This window comes from Aspergillus brasiliensis (genome assembly GCF_001889945.1).
Source record: "Aspergillus brasiliensis CBS 101740 unplaced genomic scaffold ASPBRscaffold_15, whole genome shotgun sequence".
Taxonomy (NCBI): Eukaryota; Fungi; Ascomycota; class Eurotiomycetes; order Eurotiales; family Aspergillaceae; genus Aspergillus; species Aspergillus brasiliensis.
Window position 1 is genome coordinate 210,316 of NW_027137456.1, and position 15,228 is coordinate 225,543.

The window sequence follows — 15,228 nt, forward strand, 5'->3', positions numbered from 1 at the left end:
ACTATTTCTCACGCTTAGTTCTTACTTTTCCCATCGGTCAACCTTATCTGGTCCTCGGTTCGCCCACTTTTCTTCCTTCTTGCTCCTCTTCCAGATACCTCCACCGTCAACTTCCGTTTTCATACTACCTTCTTCATATCCACACCACAACCCATCACTCACCATGACGGGCTGCACTACTGACTGGAGCAACGTCACGCTCGCTACGTTCAACCAGACGCTACTCAATGACACCTCGTTGTGTACGAAATGCACCTGCCCGCTCGTCCTGGACGGCGAGCAGCTGTCGTGGATACGATACTACCCGAATCTGGCGGGCAACGTCCTCTACGCTGCCCTCTTCGGCCTCTTCCTCGTGACGCAGCTCTTCTTGGGCATCTCGCGCAAGACCCGGGGCTACATGATTGGCATGGTCCTGGGGTTGATTCTTGAGGTGCTGGGCTACGTCGGTCGGATTCTCCTCCGCTACTCCATGTTCGAGTTCGACTGGTTCTTGCTGTAAGTTCCTTCCAAAACTCAACTCCAGCGTGACAACTAACTCCTATGGCAGCTACCTGGTCCCCCTTACCATCGGTCCTGCCTTCATCTCCGCCGCCATCTATCTGTCCCTCTCGCGGGTCATCACCATCTACGGTGCCGAGCACGCCCGCTTCCGCCCCCAGGTCTACACCTACATCTTCATCACCTTCGACATCATCGCCCTGGTGCTGCAGGCGGCGGGCGGTGCCGTCGCCTCCATCGCCGACGCCTACTCGTCCATGCAGGACCAGGGCGTGCACGTCATGGTCGGTGGTCTTGCGTGGCAGGTCGTTTCCCTGTTCATCTTCTCATGCCTGGCGCTGGATTTCTGGCTGCGGGTGAGTCGGGCCAGCCGCAAGGGCGTCCCGCTCAACCCGGCATTCGATTCCCTGCGCGCGCAGCGGTCCTTCGAGCCGTGGTTCCTGGTCGCCATGTCTCTGGCGGTCCTCTGCATCTTCGTGCGGAGTGTGTTCCGATGTGCGGAGCTCCAGGGCGGATTTGGCGGTGCACTGGCCAATGAGGAGATTACATTCATGGTGCTCGAGGGAGCGATGATGGTGCTGGCCTGTGGGTTGTTGACTTGCTTCCATCCCGGGTTGATTTTGGGGGCTAGAGAGTGGGCCTTGGCTAAGTGGTCTCGGGGTGGAAAGCAGTAGACTGATTCTTTTTCTTTTTTTTTTTTCCCCTTTGTTAAATTTTAGGTTGAGATGGGGGTTGGGGATGAGGCTGAAACCGCGGATTGGAGAAGGACCACAGCGGGAATAAGGTGGTGATGTGGTGCGGCGGCTACGTGGAAGGCCTTTCTTGCTAGCTTGTTTGTTGTTTTACAGGCATTTCTTTCTTGGCCAACAGCTTCTGCTTCTTTCATTGGTTGAAAAGGCTGTGCTTGGCTTGGCTTGGCTTGGCTTGGCTTGGCTTGGCTTGGCTTGGCTTTGGGTTGGTTTTGGGTTGGTTTTTTTTTCTTTCTTTTTCTGGCTTTGTTTTCAGCCTTGTAAATGGTTTGTGGGAAGGTGTCAGTGAATGACAGCTGGGCTAGAGTCACTCATCGGAACAGATACCTTTTAATTTTGTATGCACTATTAGACTGGGAAATTTTATGACAAACAGCGTTGGGAAAACCGCTTGGGATATTTTCGATATGAGATAGGAAGTTCATGATGATCAATAAGATAGATTAACATCTATTGCCCCGACCTTCCCCATAGAAAAAAGAAAAGAAAGAAAAGGAAATAAAAACTACGGGTCGATCATATCTCTGGCCCCAAAGTTAACATGTCACAAAAATCTGTTCGTAAAATTATCTAATACGAGACAGAAAAAGCCTCCTGTCAGCAATCCGACACCCGCTAATGCACGGTCCAAGCTTCTCCCGGCCTAGAGGATGTCGATCTTCGTAAGATAGATTGAGTTGTTGGCTAAGTAACTCGTCGAACTATCTTTTAGGGAGTAGTTTTAGGGTATCTAAGCGAAAGGCTCGGACCTTCTCCGAGCCTCCTCCTAGTTTCTAGTAGTAAATTCCCAACGCGCGATGCCATACTACCATCGCCCTCCTCTACTCCGTAGACTATGGCTATGGAAGGGGGCCAAAATACCCGTTTATCCTACTAGTTAGTAAGTGGGAACTGGGAACACGAAGTCGTGAGACAACGCCCCCACGTTACTAACAAGAAAATAAACCTAATCTCCGCAGCGGACGGGTGATTGTCATGGTAAATCAATCAATGATCCTAACGTGTGTGTGTGCGGGTGGTGCCGCTGGCCCGTTGATTATTTGGGAAGGAGGTTGGTAAGGCTGATTGTCGGGTAGATTGTTGAGGCTCAGACGGCAGATGCTGGCTCTTTGTTCCACTCGGGCGAAATGACTCGTTAAACTTGTTTTTGCTTTTTGCTTTACACGGACAGGCACTAGGAAGTGGATCATTCTAACGGACTCAGATGTTTACTTTCTCTCCATCTTTCCCCGTCTTCCTCTTCATATTTTTTTTTTTTTTTTCCATCTATGACTTTGTCGTATATATGTAAATAAGTAGATAAACAGTCTTCTAGATTCATTTGAGACTGCTAAATAATAGTAAGTAGTAGTTTTGAGTGTAGGTTTGCGAAGAGCGCAGATCGATGATGTGGTTGTTAGGGCCAAAACTACGAAAATATATATTGAATCGTCCATCAGACGCAGTCCGCTCTAACCTTCCAAGTACTCTATACAACAATAATCCCCGAGTCTTATCTTACTCATAATCTTAAAAGGGCAACAACAGGAGAAGGAATATTCCGTAGAATTTCTTTGATTATCTTTCTTTGCTTTTACTTCCTTTTCTGTAGTCCAACAACAGGACTTGCTGTGGAAGTGGGAAGCGGGAAGTGGGAAAATAGGCTGACGGTCCGTGCACGGCAGTTAGTAGTTAATAGTTATGGAGGAGTAGGCGGTGTAATAGTGGGATACTATTATTAGTTAATCATGCGCTGAAAAGTATCCAATTAGAATCCATTTTGATTGTTGGCACAAGGGAAGCTGCAGTTGGGTATTCATAGTCTAATCAATCAGATCTGCCGCTAGAAATCAACCAGGAGAACGCCTTGGTAACCGATCTCTTCCCCCAAAAACCCAAGACAAGAAAAATGTACAAGAAATAGAAGACAAAAGAAAAAGAAAGAAAAAACATATAGACATATCACATAATAGCGATCAGTGGGTATCTTGGCGGTCGGATCCCTGCCACAAGCTAGGAATTCCGCCCCTTCTTAGCGCAACCACCCAAGCCCCTAAGCAAAAACGGCTTCGGGTTTTGTGGGTTGTGTTCGGATTTTGATCCACGTGTCCAAGGAGACACTAGACAGTACGTCATAAGCGAGACCCGGTCATAGTCCCGCATCGGCACCGTGTTCAATGAGCAGTTTCATCATGTCCGTCCGGCCTGTGATGACCGCTCGTTGGAGGGGTGTGTAACCCGCTCGGTCGCGGACATTCACTGAGATGGGATATGTCATTAACAGTAACCGGAGAGTGTCAATCGTGCCGCGCGAGATGGCAATATGAATCAAGGGCTCATCCGCAGTGGGATCCCGACTGGGCTGGGAGCAGGCGGACGCGCTCCGTCGTTGTGTATCCGCCATGGTGCTCGGCACCGAGCGAAACATCGCAGTATTGTCGAAGGGAGTCGGCGGTGACGGCGGCGGAAAGGGATCGTAGACATCCGACTCCAGCCATCGCAGCGCGTTCTGGGCACTCGCTGTCGAGACCGGCGTGGAATGGGACACGGAGGTGGGCATGCTGCTGACCACCGTGGGAACCTCCTTCGGCTTCTCGAAGCAGTTGTTGAAGTCGTGATCCAGATCGGTCGGCCAGGTCAATCCGTCGCCCAGCATCTCCTGGTCCGGGGATGGGAAATATGTATTCGGAACGTCTTGGGGCGCGGGAGAGACACTGCTATTACTGACGTGGGACGAGGCTCGCGTGGGTCGTTCCTCCCCGTCGCTGGTGCTGGCGCTCGCGCTGATGCTGCCGGTGGTACTGCCGGTGGTGCTGCTGATGACTTCTTGGAGGTTTTTGACTTGGTTTTTGAGGAGTTCGACCTCTTTTGTGCGGTCGCGCATGTTGCGGCCTTGTCAAGTTAGCTTTGATGCTCGTGAACCAGGAGGAGGAGGAGGAGGAGGGGAGAGAATATACGTACGGTATGCTCGTTGAGCTAAACGGTTCTGAATTCTTCTCCGTTCTGCAGCATCAGGGAGATCCTCCCAGCTCTCGCCTGGCTTCATCAAGTCGGTGTACGAGTTATGCTTGGGACGCCCAGATGGGCGTCGAGTATCGACGACAGGCAAAGCAGTCGTAGTTGACCCTACCAGAGGGTGTTGCTGCTGTTGCTGCTGCTGCTGCTGCTGTGCTTGTAGTTGATTCATCTTTTCTGTCTTATTATCAATACAGACTTGATATAAAGGAATGGAATGGCTCAAGATATAACATTATCGAGGGAGAAGGGAACAGTAAATACCCGGCCCACATTTAAAGTTGACCTTCCCCCAGAGTATCCAGGCCACATGGTGATGCTCGCCAGCCAAGACGGGCGGCGGCATAGCACGCCTCAAATCACCGCAAGGCTGGCTTCTGGTTGGAGTTTCATGCTGGCAGTGGCCCCGATTCGCAAATGAGCCCTACGCTAACTTCCTCTTTTTTCTTTCGTTTTCTCTCTGTGTCGCTTCCGTGCGAGACAAACTATCGTGTCACAGCCCCCTCCCCTTTTTTCCTTACCATCTTTCATGACCGTACGGGGCGATCCCCACTTAATTCTCCCCAAAATTAACTATACGAATTCCCGTAATACCACTAGCAATCTGACACGAAGAACATCGTGGCGTGGATTCAAAGGGACCAAAGCAAACGAGGATAGGATCTTCATCAGCAAATGCAACATGGCACTTTCGAAACAGGTGTTGTTAGTAGCTAGTGCATGCAAACAAAGTTTGCCAATCTATCTATCATTGTTGGTTTCCAAGCCCTGCTCTGCCATCGACTTTGTTTCAGAATAGTTCTTTTCGCCCCAAAAGGCTGCGACTTCTGTAGAGTGGGATAAAACATATCAATCACGTTTTGGGGGCGGGCTTCACTAGTACTGCGATTACTACACGGCCGAGCACATGGCGCGGGTGAGGATCCTTGGCTATTGCATGATACAGGTCTGTTCGTTCTTACTATTCCTCTTACTAGGTATTGGTGTTGTTGTTGCACCTGCCTTTATGGTCGTTAGTGGTGGAGAACCTTGTTGGAGTCAGTATTCGCTTCTTCGTCACCTTCTAGGCTCATTCCATCGGGCGTCTCGCCCACGTGGCTTTTCTCTCGTTGCAGAGGTGCAGGGATCAGACTACGTGGCTGTGGAATACGGGGGGGTCGTATGCGTTTGGTGTAGTTGCGAAGGAAGGTCTATACGTAGAGCTGAATCGCAGGGCAATTTGGGGGCCATGGAGTGGTTATGGGCAGTTGGAGTAGTTAGTGTTCAGCTGGGATCAAAGCAAAAGGATGTCTCATGTGCAAGAAAGTACTGGTTTCTGTATGATTTCAATCGCAACTATAGTAAAACGGAAGAAGGAATAGACTATCTGTGTGAAACTAAACAGAAGGCTTGATTTGCTTGCATATCTCCTAAGAATTAAATACACACAAGAAGAAGCAATAATGCGCAAAGAACCGCTGCACCATGCACCCCGCACTCTATATTCCCCTTTTCAGGCCTTCCCAAAAGCAAAAAAGCGTTCGTTTCATCAACCATGTGTTGCCATGTGCTTACAACATACATTCTCCAATGAACGCCATCGCAGACCCCATCATCTTTTCCACACGATCTGCAGACCAGACCTCTTCATCCTTCGGGTGGCTCCTGACCTCGATGCCAGTGCTGCAGATCTTGCTTCCCCTTTTCTCCTCAATGATACTACCATCAAAATCCTTCCCAGTAGATTGACAAACGTCACCCTCATGCCCATGCTCATCAACCAACAATCCCGCTTGCTTAAACACCTCCACCGGCGACACCGTCACCCGTCCACACTTAACCACATACCGACTCACCAGCACCGCCAAAACCCCCTTGCGAAGCTTCTCATCCCCCAACACCGCCGCAGGCCCTCCTCCTCCACTACCACCAAGGAACCCCAAATCCACCTCCTCGATGCTATACCCCTTCCCCCTCAGAAAATACGTAACCGTAAACACCGACCTCTGATCCCACGCCAGGATCCTGGTACTCACAGAGTATCTCTGGAAGGGACGAATCTCACGCAGGAACCGGGCCTGCACGGCAGCCAGGATGGGCATTCCTCCCATGGATGCCAAGGCGGGGCCGAGGAGATGGCTGAGGAGACGGGCGCGGCTGAGGTCGGCGTCGGTGAAGAAGGTGCTGTTGCTTTTGTGGAGGTTCAGGTCGATTTCTGGGATGGGGCAGTGGGTGTGGGTGGTGTGGGGGCGGAAGAGGCTGGGTAGGGCTGGATAGGAGATGGGATTTAGGGTGTTGATTGGGTGGGGGGATACGAGGGTTTGGTTTGTAGGTTGTTGTTGAGGAGTAGTAGTATTGCGTGAGAGGCGGGGCCGGAGGAGTCGGTAAAGAGAGGGGAGGAGTTGGAAGGAGTAGACGAGTGGGAGGGATTTGAAGTTCGTGACGAGGAGGAAGGGGAGAAGGAGGATGGAGAGCGTGGAGAGGAGGATGGCCGGCATTGTGATTGATTGCGTGTGCGCAAGTGGATGGATGAGTTGATTGCGGAAGGATGGGATAGGATCAGATGAGGAAGGAGAATAAATCTAGAGACTGTGTTTACAGGATTAATGTATAGCTTGGGCTAATTAGGGTGGGTGGGTGCTGAGGAGCTGACGATTTGGGTGATTACTATGCTGTCTCGGGGCTTATTCAGGACTCCTCGCAGGAAGTGCTTAGTGGCTGCTGAGGAGTAAGAACCAAGTAGTAATTAAAGTACAACGTAAGGGGTAGTATGAATGAAGAACTAATTTTGGCCGTAAGCTGCAACTAATTCTCGACGATGAAACAATGTCAGACAAACACGAGAACCAACGCTGGATCGCATCGGAGAAAAAGCCATGTGGTTGGCATCACCATGTCGATCCCACGTGGAGACGGTTGGTCGATGTTGGTTTCACCTGCCTGTTCAGTAAATCTAAACATTTACTGTTGATCTCTATATCCAAGCCTTGTCTAAGTAATGTCTCGTGGTTTATAACTTTACATAATCGTAAAAAAACAGTTGCTATGTCTAACGCTCGATGGTATACTCAGTTTCCCGTGACCTCGAAACACCAATCCTCACTGTCTGCCACCTGGCCCTTCTGGATCCCGCGCATCATGGCCGCGAGATCAAGGAGTTTGCCCTTCCCAGTCGCCTGGAAGACATACTTTTCGTCCGTTGACAGACGATCAATGGAAGCAATAGGAACCGCAGCGGCGGCAGTGCCCACGGCAATGACTTCATCCAACTCTCCTAGTGAAGAGAACGGGAGCTGATGTGAGATCTCATCAGTAAACGAAACTTAAATCAGAATAAGCCAGATCGAACTTACAGGAGCCTTGTCCACCTTCCAGCCCTCACGCTTGGCAAGAACCTCGAGACTCGAGCCGGTCACGCTCTCGATCGCGTTCTCCGACTCCGGCACAACCAGCACATCCTGGCCATCTACGACCTTGTGGCCCAAGAACCCACTCGTAGCAAACTCCTCCACGAGGGAATGCGTCTCACTGTCGAGATGCAGTGTGATATGATACCCCATCTTCATCGCCTTGCCTGCATGACGCCAGACCGGGGCGTAATTCCCTCCGACCTTGAACCGACCCATTCCCCTGGGCGCCGCCCGATCAAACTCCTCGCAGACCAAGCCCTTGATTCCCTGGAGTCCGTGGTACGCCCGCGCCGGGTGGCAGTACACCGCGAAGATGGTCTCCTCGCACGGACCCAAGGGTAAGCCATCGGAGGCGCCGAACAAGACTGGTCGGATGTACAAGAACCCCTCTGCGTCGACAGGGGGCACGTACTCGGCGTTAGCGGCCACCGCGAGGCGGATGCACTCGAGGAAGAGATGTTCTGGGACAGGAGGCAAGCAGACAGCGGCCGCAGAGCGAGCCATGCGCGCCGCGTGGAAGGTGGGTCGGAATACGGCGATGGTTTCTTCTTTTTCTTCTTCTTGCTCGGAGTTAGGGCGGCGACGGCGTTGGCGCAGCGCCTTCAAGCCCTCGTAACATTGTTGGCCGTAGTTGAGGCCCGGGCAGAGGCCCGAGATGGAGATCTGGTTTCCGGTCACCAGTGACGGGGAGGTCCAGGATTGCGTGGATTGGTGGAAGCGGAGCTCGACGTGGCCGTTGACGGGGATGTGTTTGGTCATGTCCAGGTTGGCCCAGTCTGGAGGCTGTTAGTCTCTGAGTTTAGGTAATAGTATTGATTCATGCAGATGGTGGCTGAGTTTAGAGGAGAGGAGTGTGGGGGATTCTGGTTAGTGCTCACCAAGGCCCGCTTTGGGCGCGGGAGGGAATGGCGAGATGGAACCCATGGTGGATGGTTGGATGGCTTCTTTGGAGAGTGGTACGGTTGACGAAGTTAAATTGGCAGATGGATGATGATGATGATGACGAATATAGATTCCGTATTCCTGATCCGCCTTTCTTATATATCCAGAATCCTGTTGGAGGTCATCAATATGGGGATGGTAGCACATGGTTGGGTTACTCTGTCCGTAGTAAGCAAGAACTAGTAACTACTAGTTACTAGTAAAGCCGCCGGTGGCTGTGGACACTGGCCGTCAGATCCTTCGTCAAGGCCGTTGACGAATTCATGCGTCTAGTAAGCTACTATTGACTGTGCCTGCAGAATAATTCCTTCGTGTTCTTGAGTTTGGGGGCGGACTTCGTGATCCTTCTGCGCAACGACTCTAAAAGATGACACTGCCCGCACACAGCCTTGGGCACTCAACCAGACCAACGTCTGCCTGACTAAGACCTACTACTGGTCGTGAATAAACTGTAATTCAATTTAACTAATCTCCGCCATGTGTTTCAAGATATGGTGCTGCAGAACAGTCAGCGCGTCGGTTCTGGAGAATTACTATAGACGGTTAGATCTCGAGCTTATTCTCTTACTATTCACCTCTCACCACGTTGTTCGCTGAGTCGCTCCACTCTGTCTGGATTGCTTACTATGCACTAACATCACTGCATAGTAAGTTGAACCCCCTTCCAGAACGTCACGAGATGCATCCTTCGTAGGCTGCCATCTCACAGCCCTCGTGGCAAGCAAAGCAAAGCAAATGGCACATGAAACGTAGGTAGATCATGTAGGAAAAAAGACCTATCTCTCTCTCCACTCCACTTCATGCACATCGAATTCTCTGTACAGGGGTAGCTCATCGCCATGGGCACTCAATCATCCAAATGTCCGCTCGAGGTCGAGACGGGGTTTGGTCCCGCCGCCGACTGCTACGACGGGTTCGACTTCACCTTGCTGTTCGAGGAATCTATTCTCACACTGGTGCCCGCGGGCGTCACATTGCTTCTGCTCCCATTGTTTCTGTGGCGATTGAAGAATGAAGACCGAAAAGTCGTGGATTCATGGCATCACGTGGTTAAACTGGTATGCTCCCCTCCCCTTTTGCTTTAAGCATTGAGCAAGCAGAATCAGGATAATAACCTCACGTATAACGACGTCTAGGCTGGCTGGTTTACACTATCAACAATTACTCTCGTGCTGGTAGCTCTCCTGATCGCCAACGAGGGCCCCACGACACGCACCTCCATCGCAGCGAATGTGGTTGTTCTACTACTAGACGGGGGACTCGCGTTTCTGTCCCATTGGCAGCATGTTCGCAGTGTGCGGCCATCAGGTCTGCTGGTGCAGTACTTGGCTCTCACGCTGGTTCTTGATATCGCGCGCTGTCGCACCCTCTGGGGTATGCAGTCCGCTGAAAAGGTGGCTATTGTGCTCACCATCGCCATCGGGGTCAAAGCCGTCTTGTTCGTCCTGGAGGCGGCTGAAAAGCGTGGTATCTTGCTACCCAACTTCAAGTCTCTGCCTCGCGAAGCCACCGCTGGCGAGTTGAATCTGTGGTTCTCGTGGTGGTTGAATCCGATCTTCCTGAAGGGCTTCAAGAATAAGCTGTCGATGGACACGTTGTTCGATGTCGATCCCAGCTTGAAAGCAAACGACAAAGAGGAGGGGGATACTCTGGCCGAAATGTGGAAATACTGTAAGTTTTATCACTATTCATCCATCGACCTTATTAGTCTAACTCTCATCTGCTTCAAGGGAAATCCAAACTCCGCAATCCCCCCCTGCTGGTGATCTGCTTAGTGCATAGCCGCGGGCCCCTACTGAAGTCCATCCTGCCCCGTCTCGCCCAGATCGCCTTCACCGTCGCGCAACCGTTCATCCTACAACGCACGCTCAGCTACATCCAAAACTCCGGATACGAGAACCGCCCCTCCGTCGGCACGGGTCTCATCGTGGTCTACGTGATCGTCTACATCGGCATCGCAGTGACCACCGCGCTGGCGCAGCACTGGACCTTCCGGATGATCACGCGCATGCGCGCCGGGCTGGTCGACCTGATCTACCGCCACACCCTGGAGATGGTGCCCACGGCCCTCGAGGGCGCCGACGCCGTCACGCTGATGAGCACCGACGTCGAGCGCATCACTAGCGGTCTCCGCACGTTCCCGGAACTCTGGGCCAGTCCCATCCAGATGGGCATTGCCATCTGGCTGCTCGCGGGCATGCTCGACCTCGCTGTCCTCGGCGCCTCTGCCGTCGCCGTCGTCTCAACGTCCCTGGCCATCTGGGTGGCCACGGGCGCGGGTATCGCGCAAAAGGCGTGGCTCGACCAGATCCAGTCCCGCGTGGCCGCGACGGCTAGTATGCTGGGCGTGATGAAGGCAGTTAAGATGACGGGGCTGACGCAGCCGCTGGGAGAGAAGATCCGGCAGCTGCGCGAGGAGGAAGTCAAAGCTTCGTCGACGTTCCGATTTATTCTGGTCAAGCTCGTCACTCTGTCGAATATCTCCGAGGCCATGAATCCCGTTGCCGCGTTTGGATTGTATATCCTCCTACAGCGGTTCCAGGGCTACTCCGTCATGGATACGGAGATGGTCTTGACCTCCCTCGTGCTCCTGCAGTTGTTGCTCGTGCCGTTGGCCTTGCTGATCGACAGTCTCGCCGGGTTTGTTGGCGCGTGGGGCTGCTTTGGCCGCATTCAGGATTATCTGGGTCAGGAGACCAAGGTCGATAAGGATGATCGGGCTGCTACTGGTGCTTCGAGTAGTAGTAGCAGTGAGGTTGAGAGTCTGGCGCGTCGGGAGAGACGGCGGACGATCCCGAATTTGGTCTTGCCCACGATTGAGGTGGCTGAGTTCCGGTTGAGTTGGCTGTTGGCCGATTATGGCGATCAGCGACGAGCGTCTACGTTTGGAGATGAAGAAAGAGGAAGAATTGGAGGAGGAGGAGGTGGTGGTGGTGGTCTAGGAGGAACTGGTCCAGGCCCTGCCGGTCGTGTCGTTTCCGGTGTTGGTTCGCTGCGATCTGCGCGGAGTCGTCGCCGACGCATGATCCCTGCGCCGGTGATCGAGTTCAAGAAGGTGTCTGCCGGATGGAAGGATGGCATGGTCGTGCTGCGTGACATGAGTTTCAAGGTGCCCCGGGGCCAACTGACGATGATCGTCGGGGCTGTGGGCTGCGGCAAGTCGACGTTGTTGTATACCCTCCTGCGTGAGACCAAGATTTCGTCGGGCTCGATCGTCGGCTCCTTGGACGAAGCGGCATTTTGTTCGCAGTCGCCCTGGGTGATCAATACCACCGTCCAGCAGAACATCACCGGCGATTTCGCCTTGGATACTCGGTGGTATGCGACCGTGGTGCAAGCCTGTGCGTTGACCTTGGACCTGGCGCAGCTCCCCCAGGGGGACCAGACAGTCGTGGGCAGTCAGGGCATCGGCCTCAGTGGTGGCCAGCAGGTGCGTATCTCGCTCGCTCGTGCCATCTATTCACGCAAGCGTACCATCGTCCTGGACGATATGCTGAGCGGTCTCGATGCGACCACGGAGAAGTACATCTTCTCCTCCGTCTTCGGCCGCCATGGTCTCCTTGCTCGGCATGGCGTGACGGTCATCCTCGCCAGCCACGCCGTCCACTTCCTCCCTGAAGCCGACTACATCATTGCCCTGGGCCCCAAGGGCACCATCGTCGAGCAAGGCACCTTCACCGACCTGGCGCGGCGCTCTCACGGCGGGTACATCCGAGGACTGGAACTCCACGAGCGTCAAGCCGCCCGCAACCACCGGCCTCAAGAAAGCAGCGCCACCCTCGAAACCATCCCCGACAACGAGTCCCAAGCGTTGCTCCCAACCATGGACTCGACGGAGGTGCCCGCTCGCGATTGGACCGTGTATGCCTACTACGTGCAGTGCTTCGGCTGGCCACGCATGGCCCTGTTCATGTTCATCAGTGCGATCTTCGGGTTCGTGATCGTCTTCTCCCAAGTCTGGGCGGAGTGGTGGGGAGACCACAATACCGAGCACCCCGGCGACAAGGCAGGATATTACTGGGGCATCTACTTCGTGCTGGGCCTGATGGCCACCCTCTCGCTGGTCGCTGGGTGTACCTTCTTCGTCATGTCGCTGGCACCGCGCGTGGCCCGGACTATCCACACACGACTCCTCCAGACGGTCCTGCAAGCCCCGATGTCCCTCTTCTACACGACCGACAAGGGCTCCCTAACCAACCGCTTCAGCCAGGATCTCGAGCTCATTGATCTCGAGCTGCCCGTCTCGGTCGTGCAAACTACCATGATCCTCTGCATCATCATCGCCCAAGTCATCCTCATGGCCGTCACCTCCAAGTATCTAGGCGCCGCGCTCCCCTTCATCCTGGCCACCGTGGCCGGCCTCCAAGTCTTCTACCTCCGCACCTCGCGCACACTCCGTCTCCTCGACGTCGAGGCCAAAGCCCCGCTCTTCTCCCACTTCCTGGAAACGCTGTCCGGGCTGGTCACCATTCGCGCCTACGGCTGGCAGGAGTCGTATACCCGGCGGAATCTCTACAAGATCAATGAATCCCAGAAGCCCTTCTACGCATTGCTGTCGGTGCAGCAGTGGCTCGGGCTGATGCTGGACCTGGTGGCAGCGGGCATTGCGGTGGTGCTTGCCACGATCGCGGTCAAGACCAAGGGGTCGACGGATTCCGGGTTGATCGGACTGGCGTTGATCAATATCGTCGGGTTCGGCAGCGCGATTAAGAAACTCATTGTGTTCTGGGCGCAGTTGGAGACGAGTGTCGGAGCGGTGAGTCGCGTGAGGTCGTTTGTGGGCCGGGTAGGCAGTGAGCATGGGCCGGGGGAAGAGGAGGGCAGTGTTGGGCCGAATTGGCCTGAACGGGGTGAGGTGGTGTTTGATGCCGTGGTGGCTTCTTATTCCTCTGGTCCTGGTGAGGATGAGGATGGGGAAGGGGAAGGGGAAAGGGAGCCGGTGTTGAAGGGCATTTCGATGCGGATCGAACCGGGTCAGCGGGTTGGTGTTTGTGGACGCAGTGGCAGTGGAAAGAGTAGTCTCGTTGCGACGCTGTTTCGCATGTTGGAGTTGGATGCTGGCAGGATTGTGGTCGATGGGGTTGACCTGGCGTCGGTGAATCGCGATGTCGTGCGTGAGAGGATTATTGCGATCCCTCAGGATGCGTGTCTGTTGCCTGGGTCGGTGCGGTTTAATCTGGATCCGAGAGAGGAGAGGCAGGATGAGGAGATTGTCGAGATTCTGCGTGAGGTGGGACTTTGGGAGGTGCTTGTTGAGCAGATCGAGGCTCAGGAGAAGGAAAAAGAGAAGGAGAAGGAGAAGGAGAAGGGCGAGGTTCAAGAGAAGACTGTTACTGGTGGTGATAGTCCTCCTCCGCCTCCTCCTAAGAACAGCGATGTTCTCAATGCCCCCATGCCCACTTCTGCCATCTCCCACGGCCAACGCCAGCTCATCTGTCTCGCCCGTGCTGCCCTCCGTCGCTCGACAATTTTGGTTCTTGATGAACCCACCGCCGCCGTGGACGTCGAGACCGATGCGATGATGCAGCGGATCATCCGATCACGCTTCGCCAAACATACCATCATCACCGTCGCGCATCGACTGGACACGATCATGGACTTTAATCGGATCGCCGTGATTGATGCAGGCCGGTTGGCCGAATGGGGTACCCCCAAGCAGTTGGTGACCGGAGACACCTTGTTTCGGAGGCTGTATCGGGACATGCATGGAGAGGAGGATGAGGAGGAAGAGTGTCCCGCCTATGAAGACCACTACGATCATGAGGAGGTGGAGGAGGAAGATGATGATTACAGCTCGGCAAGGGAGACGAGATTTTCGGCGGAGGTTCAGACGGGGACGGTGGTGGTTGATGAGCAGTCGAATACTTGGATTTGAGGGTATATTCGTGTTATTCCTTTAGCTAGAACGTTATTATTATTCTTGTAATTCTGCTTAGACTGGTATAGGTATATAGTTTCATAGCGACTTGAATTAAGTCTTGCATTTCCTTGACTACTTTCGTCAACTGCATAGTATGGACTCGATTCCATCAAGGCTCTCAATCATTGTATCCAGATACGAGCACCGAGAATACATAATAGTCCCTCTACGATAACATCCATTGATGAGAGATAGAATTTCTCAATGTGACGCAAGAATTGATTGAAGGGATCTCTCCCGGCTAATTGCAGCAATCTAGTATCATCTCAAGTCACAGATCCTATGACTGAGAGGAAATCAATCGAGTAGCTAGTTGCCCTCAACTGAGTACCACAATCACTCCCCATGTGATGTTTCAGATTCATCCAACCCAACCTACCTCAGAACGTCAGTCCAGAGAGTTCCTTCCTAGCAACACCGCCCCCTTTTACATTGGGGGCCGAAGGCTCAGCTGGCCCCAACCAAGCCCGAGGATTCAGCCAGTAAGTAGTCATCACACTAAATTTTACCCTCAGCTCGTAACCAGAGCTCAGCAATTTTCCGAAGAGTAATTAATATGATTACCCCCACCTCCTGTCGATCTTCCGTTGGAGGAACTCGCCCACGTGGATGCCACACGAGGTGGTTTCAGCCTTATGGAGTTGATTACTATTGCTTACTACAATTCCTGGGGATAGTGATCTGACTGATTAGTTAGCTAGTTACTGATCGTGGGGCTTAGTTACTCAGAGGG

The 15,228-nt window shown here is 53.3% G+C and overlaps 5 protein-coding genes across 5 annotated transcripts; 2 read left to right on the forward strand and 3 right to left on the reverse strand.

Annotated features, from left to right (window-relative positions):
• Positions 1-163: 163 nt before the first annotated feature.
• Positions 164-1,175, forward strand: ASPBRDRAFT_135297 (RTA1 domain-containing protein; the record flags this gene model as incomplete). The annotated part of the gene is made up of 2 exons (XM_067618687.1): positions 164-498; positions 551-1,175. The coding sequence occupies 2 exons, from the start codon at positions 164-166 to the stop codon at positions 1,173-1,175; spliced, it is 960 nt and encodes a 319-aa protein (XP_067474838.1).
• A 2,076-nt stretch (positions 1,176-3,251) lies between these two features.
• ASPBRDRAFT_186106 (uncharacterized protein) lies at positions 3,252-4,286 on the reverse strand. Its single transcript, XM_067620063.1, has 2 exons — positions 4,191-4,286; positions 3,252-4,121 (listed from the first exon to the last, which is right to left on the reverse strand). Exons 1-2 carry the CDS (start codon positions 4,273-4,275, stop codon positions 3,379-3,381), a joined length of 828 nt encoding a protein of 275 aa, XP_067474839.1. The 5' UTR covers positions 4,276-4,286; the 3' UTR covers positions 3,252-3,378.
• A 1,414-nt stretch (positions 4,287-5,700) lies between these two features.
• Positions 5,701-6,767, reverse strand: ASPBRDRAFT_186109 (acyl-CoA thioesterase). Its single transcript, XM_067620064.1, has 2 exons — positions 6,173-6,767; positions 5,701-6,097 (listed from the first exon to the last, which is right to left on the reverse strand). The coding sequence occupies exons 1-2, from the start codon at positions 6,719-6,721 to the stop codon at positions 5,795-5,797; spliced, it is 852 nt and encodes a 283-aa protein (XP_067474840.1). The 5' UTR covers positions 6,722-6,767; the 3' UTR covers positions 5,701-5,794.
• Positions 6,768-7,014: 247 nt separating this feature from the next.
• ASPBRDRAFT_186113 (uncharacterized protein) lies at positions 7,015-8,627 on the reverse strand. Its single transcript, XM_067620065.1, has 3 exons — positions 8,512-8,627; positions 7,577-8,409; positions 7,015-7,516 (listed from the first exon to the last, which is right to left on the reverse strand). The coding sequence occupies exons 1-3, from the start codon at positions 8,555-8,557 to the stop codon at positions 7,292-7,294; spliced, it is 1,104 nt and encodes a 367-aa protein (XP_067474841.1). The 5' UTR covers positions 8,558-8,627; the 3' UTR covers positions 7,015-7,291.
• Positions 8,628-9,414: 787 nt separating this feature from the next.
• Positions 9,415-14,450, forward strand: ASPBRDRAFT_135484 (uncharacterized protein; the record flags this gene model as incomplete). The annotated part of the gene is made up of 3 exons (XM_067618703.1): positions 9,415-9,633; positions 9,712-10,246; positions 10,306-14,450. The coding sequence occupies 3 exons, from the start codon at positions 9,415-9,417 to the stop codon at positions 14,448-14,450; spliced, it is 4,899 nt and encodes a 1,632-aa protein (XP_067474842.1).
• Between the last annotated feature and the right edge of the window lie 778 nt (positions 14,451-15,228).

What these genes read in the sequence shown, in the direction of transcription:
- ASPBRDRAFT_186106 (XM_067620063.1), bottom strand. Translation starts at nt 4,275, where the DNA reads ATGAAGCCAGGCGAGAGCTGGGAGGATCTCCCTGATGCTGCAGAACGG. An exon ending in TTTAGCTCAACGAGCATACC is followed by an intron (nt 4,122 to 4,190) that starts GTACGTATATTC and finishes TAACTTGACAAG; the next exon opens with GCCGCAACATGCGCGACCGC.
- ASPBRDRAFT_186109 (XM_067620064.1), bottom strand. Translation starts at nt 6,721, where the DNA reads ATGCCGGCCATCCTCCTCTCCACGCTCTCCATCCTCCTTCTCCCCTTC. An exon ending in AGGGGTATAGCATCGAGGAG is followed by an intron (nt 6,098 to 6,172) that starts GTGGATTTGGGG and finishes AAGCTTCGCAAG; the next exon opens with GGGGTTTTGGCGGTGCTGGT.
- ASPBRDRAFT_186113 (XM_067620065.1), bottom strand. Translation starts at nt 8,557, where the DNA reads ATGGGTTCCATCTCGCCATTCCCTCCCGCGCCCAAAGCGGGCCTTG. An exon ending in CGCGCCCAAAGCGGGCCTTG is followed by an intron (nt 8,410 to 8,511) that starts GTGAGCACTAAC and finishes AACAGCCTCCAG; the next exon opens with ACTGGGCCAACCTGGACATG. An exon ending in GGAAGGTGGACAAGGCTCCT is followed by an intron (nt 7,517 to 7,576) that starts GTAAGTTCGATC and finishes ATCTCACATCAG; the next exon opens with CTCCCGTTCTCTTCACTAGG.